The sequence below is a fragment of the Pipistrellus hanaki genome (genome assembly GCF_964339955.1).
Source record: "Pipistrellus hanaki genome assembly, chromosome: 12".
NCBI lineage: Eukaryota > Metazoa > Chordata > Mammalia > Chiroptera > Vespertilionidae > Pipistrellus > Pipistrellus hanaki.
Genome location: NC_140514.1, coordinates 47,556,314 through 47,579,938, shown reverse-complemented (window position 1 = coordinate 47,579,938; position 23,625 = coordinate 47,556,314). Strand labels below are relative to the sequence as shown.

General features: G+C 40.8%; 1 protein-coding gene across 1 annotated transcript in view; it reads left to right on the top strand.

The window, feature by feature from the left end:
- The first annotated feature begins 510 nt into the window (after positions 1-510).
- SUCLG1 (succinate-CoA ligase GDP/ADP-forming subunit alpha) overlaps positions 511-23,625 on the top strand; it is a 36,319-nt gene continuing 13,204 nt past the window's right edge. Inside the window, exons 1-5 of the mRNA XM_084900294.1 lie at positions 511-648; positions 11,040-11,143; positions 18,122-18,238; positions 21,722-21,934; positions 22,076-22,133. Coding sequence (XP_084756420.1) covers positions 591-648; positions 11,040-11,143; positions 18,122-18,238; positions 21,722-21,934; positions 22,076-22,133 — 550 coding nt within the window. The 5' untranslated portion in view covers positions 511-590. The remainder of the gene's footprint in view (positions 649-11,039; positions 11,144-18,121; positions 18,239-21,721; positions 21,935-22,075; positions 22,134-23,625) is intronic.

Genomic DNA, 23,625 nt, shown 5'->3' with positions numbered 1-23,625 from the left:
TCTCGTTCTTACCCTCCCTGGACACTATCTTGTTACCACCGGTAATGCTTCCAGGCCCTCGCAAGGCAGTGTGGAGTGTTATCCTTTCCATGTGCCAGAGGAGGAAAATGGGTGCAGACTGGCCCAGTGCCACGGGAAGTTCTGAACTGCTATTCGCACCCCGGCCTCACTGTGTCCTCACTCCTTTCGCCACCTCATCCCCCAAGAGTGACTTCCTTCCCATCTGTCCCCCGCTTAAACTACAAACGAGTCGCCGCCCTCAAAAGACTACATTCTCCACAATGCCACGCGCCGACTAGCCTCGCGTAGGGTTTTCCCTAAGCTGCCGTAGTAGTTAACATCGTATCAAACCCAGTTTTCCGGCGGAGAGCCAAGTTATTGTTCCCTACCCTGTTAAGGCACCTATTTTTTTTTTCTCCTCCGCCTGCGACCCCCCACTGTTCGGTGAAGAGATCTTACTGAGGTAATCCATTCAGGCACCCGCTCTGGCCACCCCTCCTGCCCCGGCCGCGGCCTCTGACAGGTCCCGGGGGCCTGCAATTGTCATTGGTGGTGACCGCAGCCGGGCCGCCGCCGCTGCCGCCGCGACCATGGCCTCCGGTAGCAGTGGGCTCGCCGCCGCCCGCCTCCTGTCGCGTTCCTTCCTCTGTGAGTCCGGCCGGGACTTTCTCCTCCAGCCCCGCGAGCTCCTGGCCCGGCGGCCCGTGTCGTCCTGCAGACCGCACCGGGCCCTCCGGGGTCGGAGTCGGCCAGGGCCCAGGAGCCGCGAGAGACGGGCCGCGTGTCGGGGACCCTCTGGGGTGCAGGGGACCTTCCTGTATATATATATGGGCGGAGGCAGGGATCCTGTGGGGTGCAGGGAACCTGCTGGATATGTGGGTGGAAGCAGGGACCCTCTGTGGTGCAGGGAACCTGCTGGATGTGTGGGGCGGAGGCAGGGACCCTTTGGGGTGCAGGGAACCTTGCTGCGTGTGTGGGGCGGAGGCATGACTTAGGCTGCTGGTGGGGGAGCACGTAGGGTGGCTGAGCCAGGATTCGGGCCTGGGAGCCTGGCAGACCTGGGGCCTTGCTCCTGCCCCGCCCGCGGTGATGAGTGGCAGGATGGGGTGGGCGTCCAGGTTGGCCTGTTTAGGTCCAGAATGAGGAGGTAGGAGGGTGGGCGTCAGGGTTAGAGGTAGGGGCAGTATGTCTGAGGGAATTGGGGGCCAAGGCTGCCCCTTGTACAGAAGGGCCCTACATTTCTAACTGTCCTCAATGTAGATTGTAGGCTCAGCCAAGAAGTGGGCTCTGCACCCACAGGCAGCACAGCCCAGAAGACGTCTAGATTAAGCGTAGGGTTGGCTGGGACCTTAACCAACTTATTTGCACTGTCCGCGCCAGGCGGGGTGAACCCTCCGCTTCTGAAAACTTAGTACCCAGGGTTCCTAGCCTGTGAGTAGTGCTGACTGTTGGAAATTCTTGCCGTGTTCAAAGTCTCTGTGTTTTTAGGGAGATTGTGTAGGAAGAGACTTTGGAATCAGCCACTTCAAGGTTTGAAGTCTGGCTGGTCCTTACAGTCTGTGTAATAACCCCGGGCACTTCTATTAGTAAAACTGTTTTTGCAATTTCTGTTTCAAGTCCCATGAAAAGAACGTATTTTAGCAAATCGGAGACATCATCATTTGTAAGATGCACCGTTGTTTTGTCTACCGTTAACAGTGGAAAATGATCAGTAATTAAAATTGTGACCCACCATCAGCTGTCATATGCATCCCGATTTAAGACACGTTAAAAAGGTGCATCCTAAAAATGGTGACATACAGGATGATCTGGGATCATTGTGCGGAATAACTGAAGCGGTTTATATAAAGCACGTAGGCTGAAATACACATTAAGTAAGGTACTTTCCTCCTCTTTCTGTGCTTTGCTTCTAATTCTGTTTGAACTGAATATTGGATGAGGCGATTCATTTTTATTATTTTTTTTGAGAAGATTACGTTTTAAAAATGCATAGGGATGGGTGTGTGGGCAATAGCCACACTTAGTTACCAGATCACTTGAGGACAAAGGTCTGGCATAACATTGGCAGGTAGGAAAAGATTGGGTTTCTTTGGGAAAGTTTTCTGGAGATTCTCATGGTATAATTTAAAGGACAGTTGAAGGTGTTGTAGGCAGAAGGACAAAAGGAATTAGTTATGCCTATATCTTTATCTCCTGGGGTCTTTGCTCCTCTGAATTTCTAAAAAATCCTAGCCTGCTGTCTTAGTTGGAGGAGAGTCTAGAGAAGAAAGGAAGAGTGTCTAAAAAAGATCAGGATCCTTAATCCACCCTTAGCAACAGTTAGCAATCCTCTTTTCACAGAACTGAAAGTTCTTTTTTCCTAGACTTGAAGGACCATGAGGTCTTAAGAGACCATCTAGTTTAGCTTTCTGTTGCTGGAGTAGTCTTCAGTTAACACTAGTCATATGATTAACCTGTTTATTACTAAGGATTTGAGAGGTCTGAGATCTAAACCAAATGATCTCTGCCTGTGCGGTGTGGCTCAGTGTTGAGCGTTGACCCATGCACCGAAAGGTCACCAGTTTGATTCCCTGACAGGGCACAAGTCTGGGTTGAGGGCTCCATCCATAGTAGGGGCGTGCAGGAGGCAGCTGACCGGTGTTTCTTTCTCATCAATGTTTCTGTTTCTCCCTTGCTCTCTGAAATTAATAAAATGAAAATAAAAACAACAACAAAATATACTTAAACCAAATTATCTCCTATACTAGGGGGGTTACAGACTACAGTTTTTAATGCATGAAAGTCTCTAAATCCCTTAGATCTTCTCTTTCTCATGCCACATTTCTAAACCCACTTTTGCTCCCACTGGAAAAACAGCACCCACAACTTTGTTTTTAAAAGGTAGTCACAAGCTAGGCTCTGAGGTTAGTAATAAAACTGGGAACACTGAGCTACACCGGACAGGCAGAGATAATTTGTTTTAATTGATGGTACATTTTGTGCAGAAGGTCATAAGTGTTGCAATTTTGGTTTGAGTTAGGAAAAAAACCCTCAAACACTAGTAGATGTCTTCCAGAGTTCTGTTGGGGGCAGCTTGGAATGTTCAGAAATTCCTGAGTGGAGAAACCCAGTTCTATAGCTTTTGAAAGAAGAGTATTTAGTTGAAGTGGGAGAGAAAATAAGGAAGGCTTTCCAGAAGAAAGTTTAAGGGTTTTATAAGCACCTTTAAAGTTGAGTAAAGTTTTTCAAGAAGTATAAAGCAATCAGCGTCATTTTAAACCTAAGCACAGGAGTTTCTATAAGTTGGGTCTTGTATAAGAAATAGGGAAGATGAGCTAGTATTTTTGATCCTGAGAATTATGGTATTTTAATGTGAGAAAGTGAACATTACAATTCCATACCTTTGTTTTGCAAATGAGGAAATAAACTCAGTATGTTTCCTAGCCAATATCAGAAAGGTACTAGAATGCCAGTTGGTCGTTTAACTCTGCAGTGTTCCTTTCCACTAATACATGCTTTGCTGTGTGATATTGTAAGAGAGAGAGGGGGAGAGAGAGAGAAAAAACACCAATCAGTTGCTTCCTGCAAACAACCTGACCAGGTATGGAACCTGTAATCTGAGTGTGTGCCCTAACTAGAAATCAATTGAACCTGTGACCTTTCTGTGCACTGGATGACACACCAACCAATTGAGCCATACCAGCCAGGCTGAGCCTCCTTATATGAAGTATGTGTGTATGTATGTACGTATTTTTGCAGTCTCTGGTTTTTTGAGAAGATGATTGACTGTCCTGTTCAGAGGTGCCACCTGCCTTTCCCATGTGTTTACCAAGTTGTATGGACCTGGTTTTGGAATCAGGAAAACATTTAGAGGTGTAGTTGGGAAAAGGAGACCCACAACAGTGATGTTTCAGATACTAGTATCTGTTGCCATTGCATCTAAAAACCAACTCTTTATTTCAAAACATGATGGACCTGATGTAAATGCACTGATGTAGCCATGAAAAACTGATTTTCCTCACATCAAGCTTTTTCTTCCAAAAACCATAATTGGGGATGAGCAAAGTAATTTCTGTAAGTATAGGGGAACACTTTCATGTTGCCAAAAGACAGGCATTTCATTGTGGTAGACCCACATTTTTAATTTTTTTAAAGATTATAACATTTCTAAAATTGGGATGTATCTTATCAATGATGGATTCTTGTGATAAATTGGCAGCATTTCTCTTTCTAGTATTAATAGTCCTTCTTAAAATGCAGTGGTGTTTTAGATTTGATGAGATAAGGTACTTATAGCTAAGCTTGATTTGTAAGTAACTATTAAATGAATATGTAATTTCAAATTTGAATAGTGGATTGTTTGGGGTTTGGAAGTGGCTGCTGAGCTACTCTGCTATGTTTTAAGGTTCTATGGCGGGGGTGGAGAACCTTTTTCTGTCAGAGGCCATTTGGATATTTATAACATCATTTGCAGGCTATACAAAATTAACACCTTAAAAATTAGTCTGCTATATTTGGTCAAACATTTAGTTAATTCACCCCTAATGCCTTGGCAGGGCCAGACCAAATGATTCTGTGGGCCTTATATGGTCCACAGGTTGGACCTTCTCCACCTTGTTGTATGAGTAGGGAGCATGTTAGCTGTATTATAATGTATATCATGCAAATGTAATACATATGCAATAAATAAGCATAATACTATCTAATAAAAGAGTAATATGCAAATTAACCATCACTCCACTCAAGTCACACTCACTAGCCACACCCACCAGCAATCAGAGCAAATATGCAAATTAACCCCAACCAAGATGGCTGCAGCCACAGAGAGCAGTTGAGAGGCTTGGGTTTCCCTGGCAACAGAAGCCAAGCTTTCCGCCTGCCCTAGCCGGCCTAGTTTCAATTGTAGAAGATAAATCCTAAGAAAAATGGTGGCAGCCATGGATCTAGAAAGAGCAGGCTAGGGTTTCCCCCACAATGGAGAAAGCAAAGCTTTCCAACTGCCCTGGCTGGCCTAGGCCTCCACTCCAGGCTACAAAGTTTTAATTGTAGAAGGTAAATAAATTCCAGATACCAAGGCCTCCTCTTGGGTCACTGGGGGGCGTGGCTAGCCTGCAAACCAAAACAGGTCCCTCGCCCAGGCCACCCACACCCCAAGGGAACCCCCACCCTGATCCGGGACACCCTTCAGGGCAAACCAGCTGGCCCCCACCCATGCAACAAGCCTCTATTCTATATAATAAAAGAGTAATATGCAGATTGATCATCACTGCAACACACAAGATGGCTGCCTCCATGTGGTCAAAGATCCTGCCCCCATGTAGACACAAGATGGTCAGCATTGGAGGGCAGTTGGGAGGCACCAGGCCTGCAAGGGAGGGCAGTTGGAGGTGATCAATCCTGTAGGGGAGGGCAGTAAGGGGTGGCCAGACTAGCAGAGGAGGGAAGTTGGGGGCAAACAGGCTGGCAGGGGAGCAGTTAGACATCAATCAGGCTGGCAGGCAGAAGTGGTTAGGGGGTGATCAGGATGGCAGGCAGAAGTGGTTAGGGGCAATCAGGAAGGCAGGCAGGTGAGCAGTTGGGAGCCAGCTGTCCTGAATTGTGAGAGTGATGTCCGACTGCCTGTTTAAACCTGATCCGGATTGGGTCTAAATAGGCAGTTTAACATCCCTCGAGGGGTCCCAGATTGAAGAGGGTGCAGGCTGGGCTGAGGGACATCCCCCCACCCCGTGCACAAATTTCGTGCGCTGGGCCTCTAGTATATCTATAATAATAAAAACATAATATGCTGATTAGACTGGACAGCCAAACCACCTTCCAGATGTCCTCTCAGATGTCCTTCCGGACAGTCTATGGACAAAGCCAGGTCTTCCAGGGCCGAACCCCTGTGCACGAATTTCGTGCATTGGGTCTCTATTCCTAATAAGTGTTACATCTGTTAAATTGATGAGTATGTGCATGAATAAATGAGTAACAAGGACACAGTCTGAGAGGTGAGTTGAAGGAGGAGTATTTTGATGAACAGGGTCTCAGATGATGGTTAGGAACATGGTACTGTGATTTGAGTCAGATCTGGGCAGGTGCTCTTTGGCCATAGCTTCATTAATCCTGCAGCCATGTAAAGGATGTGGTTGCTCTGTGTGGAAGAGGACTCAGCTTGTGGCGACTGATACAAGTTTGCAACCCCTGTTGCAAACACATCTCTCTCCCATTTCTCAGTTCCTTTCCTTCATCGCCTTTGTTATGTTTTGCATTTTTGTAATTTTATGTTTCTTAATGTTTAGCTTTTGTACAGACTTCCTGTGGGTAGGGCCTGAGCCCCTAGTGCCCGGCAGATAACCTGGCACAAGGAACAAACACCTCAGAGCAGTTTGGTCTTCTCATTCTGCATTAGTATTATAATAAAAATGACAATAAATAGCTAATAGTGAAATAGCATGCGCTTTTCCTTAGGCATTATGTTACATGCTCTACATGTTGTGAATTCATTTAATTTCCAAATTGCACATGAGGCACATCATATTATTATTGTTACAGTGCAGCTGCACCTTCAAAATCTTTCATATATTAGTTTACACATGTGTGCACCTACACATCATAGACATGGATTAGTATATTTGCATACAAACATTTATAGGATATGCATGACATATATAAAACATTCTGGTTGGACTTATTTTAAAATGTGAATTATTCAGTATATGCTCTATTTAGAAGATGGTTTACATCTGTGCTCACATCAGATGTGAACCCAATTTTGGGAGGATACCAGTCATTTTGCTCCCCAGTCGTAGTCATTATCTCATATAAGCATCACAGCAACCTCGCGGGCAGCTGTTATTCCATTTACAGATGGGAAGACTGAGGCTAAGGGAAGTTGACTTCCCCCCCAGGTCACATGGCTGGTGAGCAGCTGAGCACACACTCGGTCGGTCTGATTCCTGAAGCTGTGTTCTCAGCTGCTCCCGGGACTCAGTCCCAAGGTTAGGCTGGCCAGTTGGTAAGAGCCCGAAGAGAAGGCGACTCTAACACTTTCCCTGGAGGGGGCCCGCGGGGCCGCGGCTACAGCCTTCGTCATTGGGAAATTCCTCCTGGCGGCCAGCCTAGGCCGCCCTGCCGCCCTGGTGTTCAGTTAAAAATGCTCATTTTCTTAATGTTAGTGAAGTCAGGTGTCTCCTCATATTTGATTTAACGTTTTTCTGCCTTCAGTTGTCTTTCTTGTTTGTGGCCTTGATTCATTGTTCTGTCAGGCTTTTGGTCTCTTCTTATTGGTGTTTCATGTTGCTGAGGTTAATCTCTTGTCAACATGTTATGAAAACATTCTCTTGGTCTGTCACTGCCTTCACTCTGCCTGTGGTATGTTTTGCTCTAAGCTCTTTCTTCAGTATTACAAGACTGCTCCTGGAGTTTCATTTGTTAAAGAAAAAGGTTAGCATGGAATTTGTACTGTATTGATACAGTGTTGAGGACAGCTAGTAGTACTTAGGGCTGGATTTCTGTGTAGTCTCTACAGATTTTAGGGAAACCTCCGATCTTTATATTTTCAAATCACACAAAAAGAGGTGGAACTTAGGACATTTTGCTTGATATTGTGTTTCTTTTGCAGACCCTGCGTCTTGTCCTAAAATTCAAACATTTTCTGTGCACCTGCACTTACCATGGTGTCTAAGACATGGTTCTTATACCCAGGGATTTACGGTGAGAAGTGCTAAAATATTTAGATGGCACTTGAAATAATCTAAATATAAATTTAACCAGAAAATAATTCTACTTAGATATAATGTAGTAAAGAAAGTAACAAAATTCACACACCCATCCTCATACAGGGTGTGGCATTAGTATTACATGTTGCCTAGTACACTAAGAATTTCATTAGGGTAGAACACCCTAATGGTGAGTGGAATCACCATTGTGGCTTGCTGGGGCATCTCAAGGTTTTTTTCTGGGGTTCAGAGGCCACTTTGATTGCCATCATTTCTCATTCAGTTGATTGACATGCCATCATTTCTCATTCAGTTGATCGACATATTCTAAAGCAGTGATTCCTTACCTAGGACCTTCTGTGACTAGTTTATCCCTACGGTGCAGGTGCAGGTATGGATGGCATGGAATCTAAATCCCTAGTACCTGGCAGGTAACATAGGGTACTAATATTTGCATACAGAATATAGAACATAGGGCATACATGGGCCAGCACTAGGGCAGAGGTGAGCAGAGTTTTTAGTTCCTGAGGGATTATAGCCATGGCCAGGAACACAAACCACTTTTTTTTTTTTTTTTTTTAGAAGGTGGGAGGTCAAGTGACAGATTTTAGGAATGAATTACTGGCAGCCCAGGGCTCAATTTGGAGGTAGCCCCAATGCGGATTCCATTCCTTAACTCTCTTATCATGGTGTATAAAAAGACATGGTTCTTACACTAAGGGATTTATGGTGAGAAGTTCTAAAAATATTTAGATGGTACTTGAAAATAATTCTACTTAGATATTATGTAGTAAAGAAAGTAACAAAAGTCACACCCATCCTCTCTCTATTCCTGGGTCTCCCCACTTCTCCTCTCCCCCCACAGATTTACTTGGGCTAGGAGCGTTTACCCCAAATGCCCAGGGCCTACCACGGTGCTTTTCACAGTGGGCACTTGGGGCCCATTTTATATCAGTTCAGATGGATTGTGGGTTGTTTGAGGGCCAAGATTCTCTAACTCGGCTCTTAATTCTTAATACTCAGCATTGTGGCTTGGCATAGGCACTCCTCAAATATTGACTGAATAAATGAGTAATCATAATAATCCCAGGGACTGGGTATTGCTTGATATTTCAGCATCCTCTCATTTCAGTACCAACGTTATCTTGTCTGGCATCATCTAGGTTTCTTGTCAGAACAAAATACGGTCAGGAATTTCCTTTCCTTATCTTTGAACATATATTTTTGGGTTGGCTCACAGTGATAGTCTGCTAGTTCTAGCTTACCTGAAACTAGGTCTGAGGAGCCTGGGCTGATATAATAGATGGGGGCTCACATGCATACGTACACACATACCCACATGTATGCAAGATAGCTCTCCCAAGATCCCCTTCACTAGATGCTATAGAATAGTGGAGTCATTGCACAGGCTGAGCAATAACAAAGGGTTAGGAGACTGGAAGGGGAGCTGCTATTCATCACACTTTCAAAGCAGTTTTTATGAGCACCAGCCATGTGGTGGTATGAAGCCTGAGCTCCATAGAGAATATCTAGAAGGTCCGGAGTAGGAGATGGAGTAAGAGAAGGTAGTAGTCTTAGTTGTTCTGGTATTGAGGTCATGTTTATGTACATAGGCAGACCTGTCTTTTCTCAGGATGAGAGGGGAAAACATTATCCTCCTCGGTAGAAGAAGACATTAGCTGTCTGATGTCTCCTTTCCTAAGTGAGTGGGTATAAGAGAACATGTAGAGCACAAGACTTTACTTTCAAAAACCAATATTTCCTTTTAGCAAGTATGGGCTCCAGGTATTCTGATTTTATCATTTGATCATTAATCAAATCTACTTTCCTGCCTGAAAATTTCAGATAGAAGGACTATTTATTGGAGATTCCAGGATGGGGAGCTGAGGGCTGCTGGAGCAGATTCTGCCAGGAAAGGGTGCAGCTCTTCCATAAGGTTTGTGGTATCCAGCTAGGAGAATTGGCAGCCAAGGACAAGAATGGGTCTTGAGTGACAGCACTGGCTAGGGTGGGTTCTTACACACAGATTCCTGTTGTAGTGTCTACTGGCCTTGGTTCAGCTGCTTGGCTGTGCCCAGTATGCCAGGACTTGACCCTCAGTGCTCCCTCATGGCCCTTTGCTCATCATAATCTAGTTCAAGAATGCAGCTGTTTGTTATCCAGCTCCGTGTGCACACAGAAGACTCATTTCCCGGCTGGTAGGGAGACATGGCCTGTCTCTCATCTGGAGGTTGATGGGACTCCAGAATTTAGTGTTAGAAGTGCTCAGCATAGGAGTTGAGATGACCCGGGAGTGCTCAGGGGGCCAGAAGCAGATAAGTTATGGAACCTAAGGTCTGAGGATTTAGGAGAGGTATGAGACAGTGATTCAAGACAAAAGCATGGCATGGAACCTGACGTGATAAGATGTTCTTTCTGGGGCTAGCTCTTCTTGAGTACCTCAGTTATAGGTGGACACCCAAGCACTTTGAAAGGACCAAGGACCACAGAGACAGTAGTTTGGGGCTCGAATGGGGGTTTAAAGGATGTTAGAAGTAGCCCACAATTTTAATTCATCTGATCTCTACTTTCTGTTAGTTTCTGAAATATGGGGAGTTGGCTTTAGTAACTACATCGGCTTCTCAGTTTGTGTTGAGATACATAGGTTGCTGAAAATAACTTTTTAAAAAATGTTTCTCCCACATCTACTTTTTCTATTTTATTTTCTCTATTTTTTTTTTTAATGTAAGGTCTTGAGTGTTATATACGAAGAGTTTAAATGAAGTAACTTTGGATTATTTTAGATGTTTAATTCTATGACTTAACATAGTATTCTATTTTAGATAAGTTTTATTCTAAGACTTAGCATTTGATGTTAATATTTAATGTTAACATTCCATGTTAGTATTATTATTGGGGAATGAGAAATAGAGTTCTGACAAAGTTTTACTCTTATCTCACCTGATGTTTATAGATTTTGGGCTTAACAAAGTTGGGTCCCATGGGGAAACATGTGGCTGTCTAGTAAACATTATTAGGGGGAGAGACACCTGAATTTCAGTCCCTGGATTTAGTTTGAGCCATTTATCTTTCTGCTTGTTTTCTTTTGAGGACTGAAAATTATAAACTTGAGCTCTTCTTTGTCAGCTCAGAAAAAGCTATAAGATAGGTTCTCAGTAAAGGGGAATTCTGGAAAACAGAACAGTGACTTTTTTTTTTTTTTTTTGGATTGTTTATCAGATCTAAAATGTGACATTTATAATTACTGTGATCACAAGAAAACTCCTGCATTAGGGGATTTTTTTTTTTTTCCACAAAGTTCAATTGTTGGTCCAGAAGTTTGGAAAAATTATAATGTGTCATATTTGCTTTATTTTTCAGTGCAACAGAATGGAATTCGGCATTGTGCCTATCTAGCTTCCCGGAAACATCTCTACGTTGATAAAAATACAAAGGTTATTTGTCAGGGTTTCACTGGTAAGCAGGTAGGTTTCAAGATTTTTTAAAAAAAGATGTATACTATAGATGCAAAACATTTTTCATAATTTTCTGTGTTTTTAATACAACAAAAGTTATAATACATGATTGTTGCAGAAAAGAAACACAGTACAACAATAAAGTTGTATCTTAGGAGGAAGTTAAAGATGAAAATCATATTTAATCTTTCCTTGAAAATTCCTCCTGGGATTATATTATGTTGGAAACCCACCTGTTCTCCTTCAGCAAGTGTAACACTACTGTTTTTCCTCCAGGACTGGGACAGATCACAGTTTCCTTAATTAAGCAGTAGGTAAAGTAGGCGGCTTGTGTTTAAGTCTTGTACAAAAGTAACACCCAGTTAAACATGGCTCTGTGGTCAGTGTGGGGAAGTGTGCCGGCCCAGAGAGGCTCCTGGGTCTGAGGCAGGCTGAGTTAGCAGCACATTGACTTCTCCCATCTTATGTTCTCTCTGTGCAATGGTCTTGGAGGAGACTAACAGGAAGAATTGCTGGAAACATTTGAATTTGTTCTCATTCATTTATATTTATTCTCTCTCCCTGTCCCCTGCCTACATTATAGAATTTGCATACATTTAAATATATCTGCAGTGTGACTCCACAATAAAATACAACGTTAGAATCTCCTTTCTCTCTTTCCATCATTCTTCTCTCCTGGAATTCCTTCTGTTAATAAGTTGAATGTGTCCTTCCATATATTTTTCTTGCTCATATGTATACTTGTATAATGTGCATTCTACAGAGTTTATTTTAAACTTGAGTATTACGTAGTATTGTATACTATATAATACATACATATCTTTATTAAGAAATTTGATACAGTATTGTATACTACATAATACATACATATCTTAAAACACATTATACAGTGTATAATTTAGATCTTACAAATATCTATATATATAAAAGGCTAAGTGACCTACCGTTCATCTGACCAGTTCAACTGACTGACTGACAGGCTGGTACATATGACATGCCCTGGCAATTTAAAAATAAATGTTGAGCCAAAACCAATTTGGCCGATGCTCTATCCTGCAGACTGAAAGATCCCAGGTTCGATTCCGGTCAAGGGCATGTACCTTGGTTGCGGGCACATCCCCATTGGGGGTTGTGCAAGAGGTAGCTGATCAATGTTTCTTTCTCATCGATGTTTCTAACTCTCTATCCCTCTCTCTTCCTCTCTGTAAAAAAATCAATAAAATATATATTAAAAAAAAAATGTTGACTCGTGCATGCATGATACTTTATATGTATATAAAGCTCTCCCTGGCACCAATCGCACACAATGCCATAATGTATCTAAAGACCAACTATTGGCACAGTGTACCAGGGTTTTTAATATTAAGCTGAATGTTTTTTTAAATGATATATATAAATTCGATTTATATGACAAAGTAATGGCTAAAATTCATACCATTGAATTTCAGAAACGCAGACTGTCTCACGCACATATATTATTGTTATTAAACAGTGAATCCAAATTATGAATGGAAGATGACATTGACCGTACAGTTAAGGCGGAATTCTGGCTAAAGACCAGCGTTCTCGACTTTTTCTGTGAAATCAAATTGGTACATGGACCATGTGGAATACAAAATCCAAATAGTCCATTGTATGGAAAATGGAAAATGTTCAAAGGGATTTTCCCACTTATTTGAGTGATGATTCCATTGATTCAACAGATGATGCCAAAAAGGAAAATTTTCCCATCGAATTTCTTAATAATATTACTCCTTCAGGAATGCTGTGTCATAAATTAAAATTGAAATTAGGTGCAATCATCATGCTACTGAAAAATCTTAATAGTAAATGGGGTCTTTGTAATGGTACTAGAGTTATTATCAAAAGATTGTGACCTAGCATAATCAAAGCTAAAGTATTAACAGGATCTGCAGAAGAGGTGGTTCTGATTACAAGAATTGACTTGTCTCCATCTGACACAGGCCTCCCATTTAAATTAATTCGAAGGCAGTTTACCGTGATGACAGCATTTGTGATGACTATTAATAAATCACAAGGACAAACTCTAGTCAGAGTAGTAATATTCCTACCTGAACCCATTTTCGCACATGGTCAGTTATATGTTGCTTTCTCTCGAGTTCGAAGAGCATGTGACATTAAAGTTAAAGTTGTAAATACTTTATCACAAGGGAAATTAGTCATGCACTCTGACAGTGTTTTTAGTCTTAAAGTGGTGTACAGGGAGATATTAGAATAACTTTAATCAATTTATCAGTCATTGTTTTTATCAGTGTTGTTTTCTATATCATGTTTTTGTTGTTTTTATATCATGTCTTTGTTGTTATAGCATGTTGTTGTTTATTTATTAATCAATTTACCAATCATTGTTTTTATCAATGTTGTTTTTATATCATATTTTTATTTTTATATCCTGTTTTTGTTTTTATATCATGTTATTGTTAGTCAGTTTATATATTTTCATATACATTTTACTAATTTTCTTTCATCTCTGATACTTTTATAATAGGGAGCAAATAGCGATATTAAATTATTTTGTACTTTAATTTTATAATACTATATTGTATATACTATTTTGACATGTAATTTTTTTTTGCAGTAATGTAATTACCGCATGAATCTTTCTCCTAATTAGTTTTCTTTCAATGCACGAATCCGTGCACCACGCCACTAGTATGTCAATAAAATATATTCTCAAAAGTAATTTTGGGTGTCAAAGTTTCTATGTATTAAAAATTTCAACAGCTACTGCTAACTTGCCCTTTAAAACATTTGTACAAATTTGTAGTTGCACCATGGTAGATGCACAGATTTTTTTTAATGAGGGCATACTACCAAATCAATTAGATGATTGTGTCTTAACTCAAAGTATCCTTTTATCATTAAAAGAGAAATGACAAGATAAAAGCAGATAATGATATATATATATATATATATATATATATATATATATATATATATGTATATATTTTTATAATTTAAATGCTGTTGATTTTTCTGTAATTAAAATAATTGTCATGCCCATTCTGCAGCATTTTGGTAATCTAGAGTAGGAGTTGGCAAGCTTATTCTGTAAAAGGCCAGGTTGTTAACTGTTAGGCTTGGTGGGGCATGCTGGCTCTGTTACAGCCACTCAATGACATTGTAACAGCAAAAGCCACCATAGACAGTTGTCAGTGAATGGGCATGGTTATATGTCAGTACAACTTAATTGAAGGCCATAGTTTAGCAACCCCTGATCTAGAGAGAGAATGCCACCAAAAAATTCAATTTCTGTAACTTTTGTTTTTAAAGTACTTAGAAATTACTTTAAAATTATATAGTCCTTTTTTAAAAAAGAATTTGATTTGAAGGTTGTTTTATATAAAATGTCCCTCTGCTTTTTGACTTGTTTCTGAAATATCTGGGCACAAAAATATGAATTACAGTGAACTTACTTTTTTTTCCTTCTCTTTCTCCACTATCTTAAATAAAAAGAAAGAAAGCCACTACTAACAAAAAGAAACACCTACAAAACCTTGAGATTTTCCTTGAGATAGCCACATATTTTGGCTATCTTTTGTATCACTCCTACATTCTAAATAAAGTTGATACTCATCTAAGAATTGAAGTACATGTTAGTTTGCATCCCCTGCCAGTGAAAGCCATATGCAGTCCCTTTTTGATTATTATTAATTTTGTTAGCATATAACCAAATGTTTGATAAACCCCAATTCTCCACATATGTTTATTGCATATAATTTTGTTTTTCTCTTTGCTAAATTTTATATGATCTTATGACATTTAACCTCAGACCTATTTTCTTAAGAACCATTATCCATGGTGTAAGGACTATTTGGAACTGTCTCTAATTAGGTGATAGTTTGCCTAAATATTGAAATCTAAGGTTGGTGACCTGCAATTACATGTTTCTATTGTACTTCAGTTAGATTTCTTGGTTAAGATTTTAATATTATTGGTAATGATGAGGTCTGAAGCATAGAGCTTATCTTCATAGGAAATCTGCATTTTGTCTTAATAGCTCTTTATTGTTTCAGAGTGGATTCCAAAAGTGCAGGTTTCTAAGGATGGAATTCCTTATACCGGCTTAGATGGCTGCTAAAAATATTCCAGTTCTTTACTGTACACTGGCTAACGATAATGGGAAAACTAAGGAAAATCAGCTTACTAACAGGAAATGCTACTCCTGTTTAGCACTACATTAGTTTAGACTACATTAGGAATGGAAGTCCAGGATGTGTTTGTTTTTACTTGCCATTCTAATGTAGATTAATACCTTTGCAAAATACAAGAAAAACCACAGCAGCATATTGCTGTAAAATTTGCAGATGTTCTCTCTTTTTTAAAATTAGATTTTTTTCCTTTCTTCCTGACTTCCTTTTTTTTGGTCATTTTTGTGTGTGTGTGTGTGTGTGTGTGTGTGTGTGTGTGTGTGACTGCAGACCAGAAGGAGTCTATATACTTAAAAAAAAAAAAAAAAAAAAAAAAAAAAATATATATATATATATATATATATATATATATATATATATATATATATTATTGATTTTTTACAAAGAGGAAGTGAGAGGGTCACAGAGTTAGAAACATCGATGAGAGAGAATCATCAATCAGCTGCCTCTTGCACACCCCCTACTGGGGATGTGCCCGCAACCAAGGTACATGCCCTTGACTGGAATCGAACCTGGCACCCTTCAGTCCGCAGGCCAACGCTCTATCCGCTGAGCCAAACCGGTTTCGGCAAGTCTATATACTTTGACTAGCGCTGCTCTAAAGAGAGAACTGTGGTTCTTTCCAAAACTCCATCACTGACTTTAGACAAGTCAGTTCACTTGCTAGGGGCTAAGCTTCCTAGTTTGAAAAATGGAATAGTTGAATTAGGAAATGTCTAGGTCCCTTTAAGGCCCTAATTTTTATGCATTTAATAGTATTTAAATAGTTGAGTCAGCATTTTTCAATTCTTGTGGAAATACCACATAGATCCACACAGTTTTCAACAAGTTGAAAAATTGAGAGCCTTCTGTATGTAAAGTATTGGTTTAGGTGCCATAATAACTGAGCAAAAAGGGTAGAAATCACTGCCTTCATGGAATTTACATTTTAGTTGCAGGAAAGGAAAGACATTAACAAAATCCATGAGTAAGTTATGTGATGTGTTAGAAAGTATAAATGCTATGGGAAAAAGAAACCAGAGAAGGAGGAATGTGTGCAAGATTGTGGAGTAATGGTAGTGATTGGAAAGGGGGGTGGGGGGGAGGTTAATATCATGTGGTCAGGGGAAGCCTGACCTCTGAATCCAGATCTAAATGAGATGTGAATGAAGCAGGTGGGTGTGTAGGAGCAGTATGTTGCTGGGGAGGAGGGCGTGGTGCTGGCACTGCTGAGTGGAGGCCAGCGAAGCCGTGGAGGGGACCACTAGGCTGTGAGGCGGGAATGTGCCTGGTATGTGTGGACGCTGCAGGGCCACTGTGACAAGTGAATGAGGCAGGCAGGTGAGGGCTCTGAGATGGAGAGGCAGGTTGGATACTGACTTGGAGGCCAGTGTAAGAGTTTGGCTTTTCCTGTGAATGACATGGAAAACCACCGGAAGGTTTGAGTAGAGGAGTGACTTGTGTTTTAACAGGATCACTGGCTGCTGTGTTTAGCATAGATTGAAAGGGAGCAAGGGCAATACTTGGTCAAGAGTTGATGGTGACTTAGACCAAGGCGGAAGCTATAGAAAGGGTGAGATGTCAGTTTTATCTTGAAAGTAGGGCAGTATGCTTCCCTAATGTATCTGATGGGAGATGTAAGAGAAAGAGAAGAATCAAAGACGACTTCAGTATTTTTTGTCTGAACAACTGTTAGGAGTGGAGTTGTCACTAACTGAGATGGGTAGACTGTGGAAGGGAGCGATCAGGGACTCAGTTTTGAGCTCTTTAAGTAAAGACGCCTACCAGTTCTCTAAGTGGAGATGTTAGCCAGGCAGTTGACAGTGTGAGTATGGAATTTATGGCAAAGGTCTGGGCTTCATATGTGGGTGTGTTGGGGGGGGGGGGGGGAGAAGGGGAGGCACTATCTGTGTGTGTATGGGAGAGGGGTCACCGTATGGATATTTATTGCCATGATAAGGAAGGAGGTCACCAAGGGCACACATTTAGATGAAAAAGAGAAGTCTAAGGAGTGAGTGAGACGAGGGAAACCAGGGGAGGTAGTGCCCCAGAGGCCTAGTGAGAAAGAATGGGTCAGTGTCTGGAGGCGTTTTTGGTTGTCACAACTGGTTGTTGAGGGGAAGGGGGTGTGTTACTGGCATCCACCAAGTGGAGGCCTGGGATGCTGCTAAACATGATAAAAAGCAGAGGACAATCTCCCATAACAAAGAATCAATGTGTCTAAAATGTCAGTTGCGTCGAGGCTGAGAAGGGAGAGCGGATGGATAGAAAATACAGATATTGTCTGGGCAGCTAGTGACCATAAATCTAAAGTGAGATCAGTTGTCATGGTTTGTTTTTTCTTCAGCTACTGTTTGGCTGCAAATGTGCCATCTTAGAGTAGGTAGAGAATTGGATTCAATGAAGGTTGTGATTTAGCCAGATGTGTAATTGAAGTGATGGAGAGCCAAGGTTGCCATGTGAGTGTAATGATTGATCATGGGTCGGAACTTGAGTAAAGAGGGGTATGAGGACCCCAGGAGCTGAGGAATAGTGACAAAGAGGTGCCGAGGAAATACTGTATTTCTGACTCCCAGCCAAATTTGAAAACAGAATAAAAAGAGACCCTCTCTTTATACCCCCCCTCCCCCTTTTTTTTTACAAACAGCTTTTTTGGCTCTGCAAAGTCCTATTTGCTTCCGGATTTAAAGCTGTGTAGTAAGTTGGTGAGAATGCTGGATATTTGCTACTATTATCTGAGTAGTTTACTTGTTTGTTTTTCTTTTCCAAGTTGCTGAAGATTGCCTTTGGCTTCCCAGCCTGCCCCTTCTCAGAGTCCTGTTCTTTCTCCCCTCAGGGCACCTTTCACAGCCAGCAGGCATTGGAGTATGGCACCAAACTCGTGGGAGGAACCACTCCAGGGAAAGGAGGCAAGACGCACCTGGGCTTACCGGTCTTTAACACCGTAAAGGAGGTAATCAATGGTACCTGGGTGTGGTGTGGCAAGAAAAGAAAAGCAAGGAGTGCCTAGCCGGCATGGCTCAAAGATTGAGTGTCAACCTATGAACCAGGTGGTCACGGTTCAATTCCTGGTCAGGGCACATGCCCTGGTTGTGGGCTTGATCCCCAGTGCGGGGCATGCAGGAGGTAGCCGATCAATGGTTCTCTCTCATTGTTGATGTTTCTATTTCTCTCTTCCTCTCCCTTCCTCTCTGAAATCAATAAATATATTTATACTAGAGGCCAGTGCACAACATTCGTGCACTCGTGGGGGGAGTCCCTCAGCCTGGCCTGTGCCCTTTCACAGTCCAGGAGCCCTCGAGGATATCTGACTGACAGCTTAGGCCCGCTCACTGTGGGGATCGGGCCTAAGCGGCAGTTGGACATCCTTAGTGCTGCCGCTGAGGTGGGAGAGGCTCCTGCCACCGCCAACTGTGAGCCCAGCTTCTGGCTGAGTGGAGCTCCCCTTGTGGGAACGCAATGACCACCAGGGGGCAGCTCCTGCATTGAGCATCTGCCCCTGGTGGTCAATTCGTGTCATAGTGACAGGTCATTCTGCCATTCAGTCGATTTGCATATTACTATTATATAGGATTAAAAAAAAAGAAAAGCAGGGAGGAATGAGCAATCTTAATTGTGCCCCTTTTGAGAGAGTCATGTGCCATTTTACAATCCAGTAATCTAGAGAAATTTAAATCACAGTGAAAACCAGTGGGTTTACATGAGTCACACATGTTCAGGATGTTTTCTCCACAGCCTGTGTCACTTCTGTTTACGGGCACACATCTGCTCCTAGGGGAAGAGTGCTGGGGCTGGCTTCTGTTTGGCTGTTACCCTTTCTATCCTTTCTCCTTCCAGGCTGTTAGTAGTGCACATGCCGGCATCAGCCCTCACACTTACTGGTCATGGGCCATTTGCCAGGCACTGTACTAGCTTCACTACAGTGTCTCATTCAGGCCTCACTCTGAGGTAGTGCTATTATCCTCTCCATTTTAAAGACAAGGATATTACTAGAGCAGCGAGGTTAAGGGTCCAGCCCACAGTCTCGCAGCTGATAAGGGGCAGGCTTAGCATGGATCAGAGTAGTGTAATGTTCCCGTGTGAAAAACTGAGCTGTTGTGCCACATTGACAAGTCACAGAGTTATAATGTCTTCCCCAAATTGCTAATTTCTTAATAAAATTTTAAAAATGATTTTTACTTTGTTACAAGATGAAAATGTGCTTATTGTACAAATTCAAATGATATAAAAGTTTGTGAAGTTAAATTTTTGCCTTTATAGAGAGCTAATTTAAGCCATTGTAGTTCTTTTGTACACTTACATGATATATACAAAAATAATAGTATTTTAAAGGAAATGGGAATGAGGGGAGGTAGAAAAGAGTAAAGAGGATAAATAGTGATGGAAGGAGACTTGACTTGTGGTGAAACAGTACAATATACAGATGACGTATTATAGAATTGTATACCTGAAACCTATATAATTTTATTAACCAGTGTCACTCCCAGTAAATTCAAGAAAAAAGAAAAAAAATGAAAGGAAATGGTAGTACAAATTCTTGAATATTTAATTAAAAATATCTTGGAAATAAACTTAGTACTTTGGAGTGATGTATTAATGATAAAAATTATATACTGCTCCCCCTTTCTTTTAGGGCATATTTTAAGTATTACATTTTTTAAACTTTTTTCCATTTTTTTTTTTTTTATTAAGGTGTTATATGTGTACCATTGAAGTATTATGTTTTTTAAAGTACAGATTTGTAGACAATTTCTTTTCAGAATACTAACTTCAAAGTGGAAGTTAGTTTGTACTTTGAATCCTAAGATGTAGGAAAAAATGAAGTTATCATTCAAATTTGAATTTTTTATTTTACTTTAAATTTGAAAATAGGGTGTACTATATGTGTGTGTGCTTTAAGTGTATTGTATTTTTGAGAGTTAAAAAAAGTTACAAATAATATGATCAGTGGAAGAATCATTTAAAGGTTTTGCTTTAATTTTTTGTTTTTTCTTCCCTTAAATTCAATTATGGCTGCCTCCAGAACAGGCAGTGTTAGCTTCCTCTGTTTGTCTGGTTGTCACTGTCAGTTTCAAAATACGGGAGGAGCAGTTTTCATAATTCCTCCAGGTAGATTGAGTCTCTGTGGATGTGAGCATCACTGTCTTTTACCTCTGTCCTCTTCTAGTTGCACCTGGATGTTCTGTAGCTTTGTATTTGTATTATCCATTGTATCCATTTGTATTATCCATTATATCTGTGACTTGTCAATGTGGCACAACTTCCAGGGGGTTTTGACTTATATTGTGACTAGTTACCTTTGAACACTTGTAGGGAGGTAGCCTGCTGTAACTGAAAAGATTGGATGCTTTGGGGTCAGATAGACATAGTTTTGAATCTTGGCTCTGCCACTTCCTGGCTACGTAACCTCATGCAAGTTATTTAATACCCTTGGCCTCTGTGTCCAAGCATGAAGGGTTGTGGTGAAGCCTTACCTGAGACCTGTACAGTGCCTTCTCACAGGATAGGTGCTGCTACTCTTGGAGAGTCAGCGATCACTGGTAATCTTTAAGCAGCTTCCATTATGGCAGAAGAGACATGGCCACATGTGGAAGTGGGAAGAAGGATACATTCATTTTGATATAGAGAGCATAGATAAAATCCAGGCGCTACCCTGTGTCCACAGAGAGGATGGTGAAATTGATGGTCTTTAAAGGCTTTGTTGCATTGTGAGGGGTAAGGTACAAAATGCCTAATGCTTCTTTCACACACATTCTTATTCTGTGGCCACTTATACATGTTTATTTCTAATAAACATGCAGTTAGAGTAAAAATTGTCAGCTAAAAAACACTTCACTTTTGCTGTCTCTTACACTTATCAAGTGTAATATATGTATTTTTAAAATTGATTGATTGATTTGAGAGAGAGAATATTTATTTGTTGTTCAACTTATGATTCACTGATTGATTCTTATATGTGGCCTGACTGGGAATTGAAGCCACACTTTTGATGTATTGTGATGATGCTCTAACCAGCTGAACTAACCAGCCAGGGCAATTATACTGTATTTTTAAAATATGTTTGAGAGTCTAGTTCCGAGGCTCAGGGGCTCAATAGTCCTTTTTCTCCTGAGAAGGTATAGGGTCTTTGGTACTGAACAGGTAGTACAATGTCTTATAAGCAACAGAAATGAACATGGCCATAGGAATGAGGGACACAGATGCAAATCAGGCCATGCTTTCAGGTTTTCTGATAAGCCATTGTCTGAGGGATGTCTCCGAGGGATGTCTTAAATTTAGTGGCATTCCAAGGGGGCAGGGAGGAGGCCAGGAGGACATACTATGTTCAATACCATGAATTTTGATCCCAAGGCATTATTAAATTCATGGTATTGAATTCGTTTTCCAATGGTTATGACTTAACCAGTAATGATGTGCTCTGTGTTTAATGTTTCAGGCCAAAGCACAGACAGGAGCCACAGCTTCTGTCATCTATGTCCCTCCTCCGTTCGCTGCTGCTGCCATTGACGAAGCTGTTGAGGCGGAAATGCCCTTGGTCGTGTGCATTACTGAAGGTATCCCACAGCAGGACATGGTACGGGTCAAACACAAAATACTGCGCCAGGGAAAGACAAGGCTGATTGGGCCAAACTGCCCCGGAGTCATCAATGTGAGTGTACCAAAGAAGAAGCCGGGGTTTGGCCTCACAAGGCTCATTACCTTTGGATCAGTCCAAGTGTACTGTGTGGATGACCTAGGAGTTACCATTTTGTTTTTCACTTTTCTGAAACTATGATTTTCTTTTCTTCAGCCTGGAGAATGTAAAATTGGTATCATGCCTGGCCATATTCACAAGAAAGGAAGAATTGGTGAGTATGTTTTTTATAGATTCAGAAAAAATTCTTTGTCCTAAGCTCAGAACTTAACAAAGAGAATTTGTGTCTGTGTAAGTTAAATTCATTTTAATTGGCAGGAAAGTTTTGTAGTGAATCAGTTCTGTATTCTGAATTAAATGAGTTTGAGAAGTTGTAATGATTCTATATAATCAATGAAGATATTTTAGGGGTATTTTAAACGATTCTTTTCCTGCTCAGATGCCATGGATTCTTGGATGTATCAATAGTTAATTTTGTTTTATTGCTAACTAATATTCTGTTATGTAATTATATCTGAATTTGTTTATTCTCCCATTGATGAACATTTGGGTTGTTTCTGGGTTTGAGACATTATAAACAAAGCTAAAGTGAAGGTTTATGTAGAGGTCTTCTTATGGACACAGTTTCATTTCTCTTGGGTAAGATCGCTAGGAATGGAATTGCTAAGTTATAGGGTTGAAGTATGTTCACTTTTTTAAGAAATTGTGAAGTAATTCTATAAAGTGGCCGTTCATTTTTACCTTCCTACTGTCAGTGTTGGAGCATTCCAGTTGTTCCATAACTTCAGTCTTTAATTTTAGCCATTCTACTAGGAGTGAAATGGTGTCTCATTGTGGTTTTGAGTTTCGCTGGTGACTAATGAGGTAGAATGTGCATATTTGCTATTTATATATCTTCATTTGTGAATCACCTGTTTAGGGTTTTTGCACATTATTTATTATTGGATTGTATTTTTATTATTGATCATGTGGGTTCTATAAATATTCTGGATAGGAATTCTTTGTCAGACATAGGTGAATGTTTTTATTGTTATTCTTCTGTGACCTATCCTGTAATTACTTTGCCTTCTTGGATATCACAAACTTTCTCAAAATGTTTCGGGAAAATTGTACTGCTAGTTGTTTAGTTCTCAAGGTCATAACCAAATTAACATCTCAAAGTCTGTTATGCCTGTTATTTTACTCTTCACACCTAACTCTCACTAATCTGTACTGTTTCTGTACAGTAATTAATGGTTACAGTAATTTATAAGCCATGACTATTAATAATTATAAGAATAGTCAACATAGTAAGTGAATGTCAGTTTTGTAGTTTACAGGACTAGGTTAAAGGTTATATTTTTCCTTTATTACTACTGTCTCCTCTAGGCAGCCCGATGCCAGTAGGATACTTGCTGTGGGAATTCCCTAGACCCGTGGTTGGCAAACTGCGGCTCGAAAGCCACATGTGGTTCTTTGGCCCCTTTAGTGTGGCCCTTCCACAAAATATCATGGCTTGGGAAAGTCTATTTTGAAGAAGTGACGTTAGAAGAAGTTTAAGTTTAAAAAATGTGGCTCTCAAAAGAAATTTCAATCGTTGTACTGTTGATATTTGGCTCTGTTGACTAATGAGTTTGCCGACCACTGCTCTAGACGATCTGAGTTGTAGTGGGGGCCTGACTCATTAAGACACTGATCCTCTTGTCATATTTGAGTATTTTTTGTGC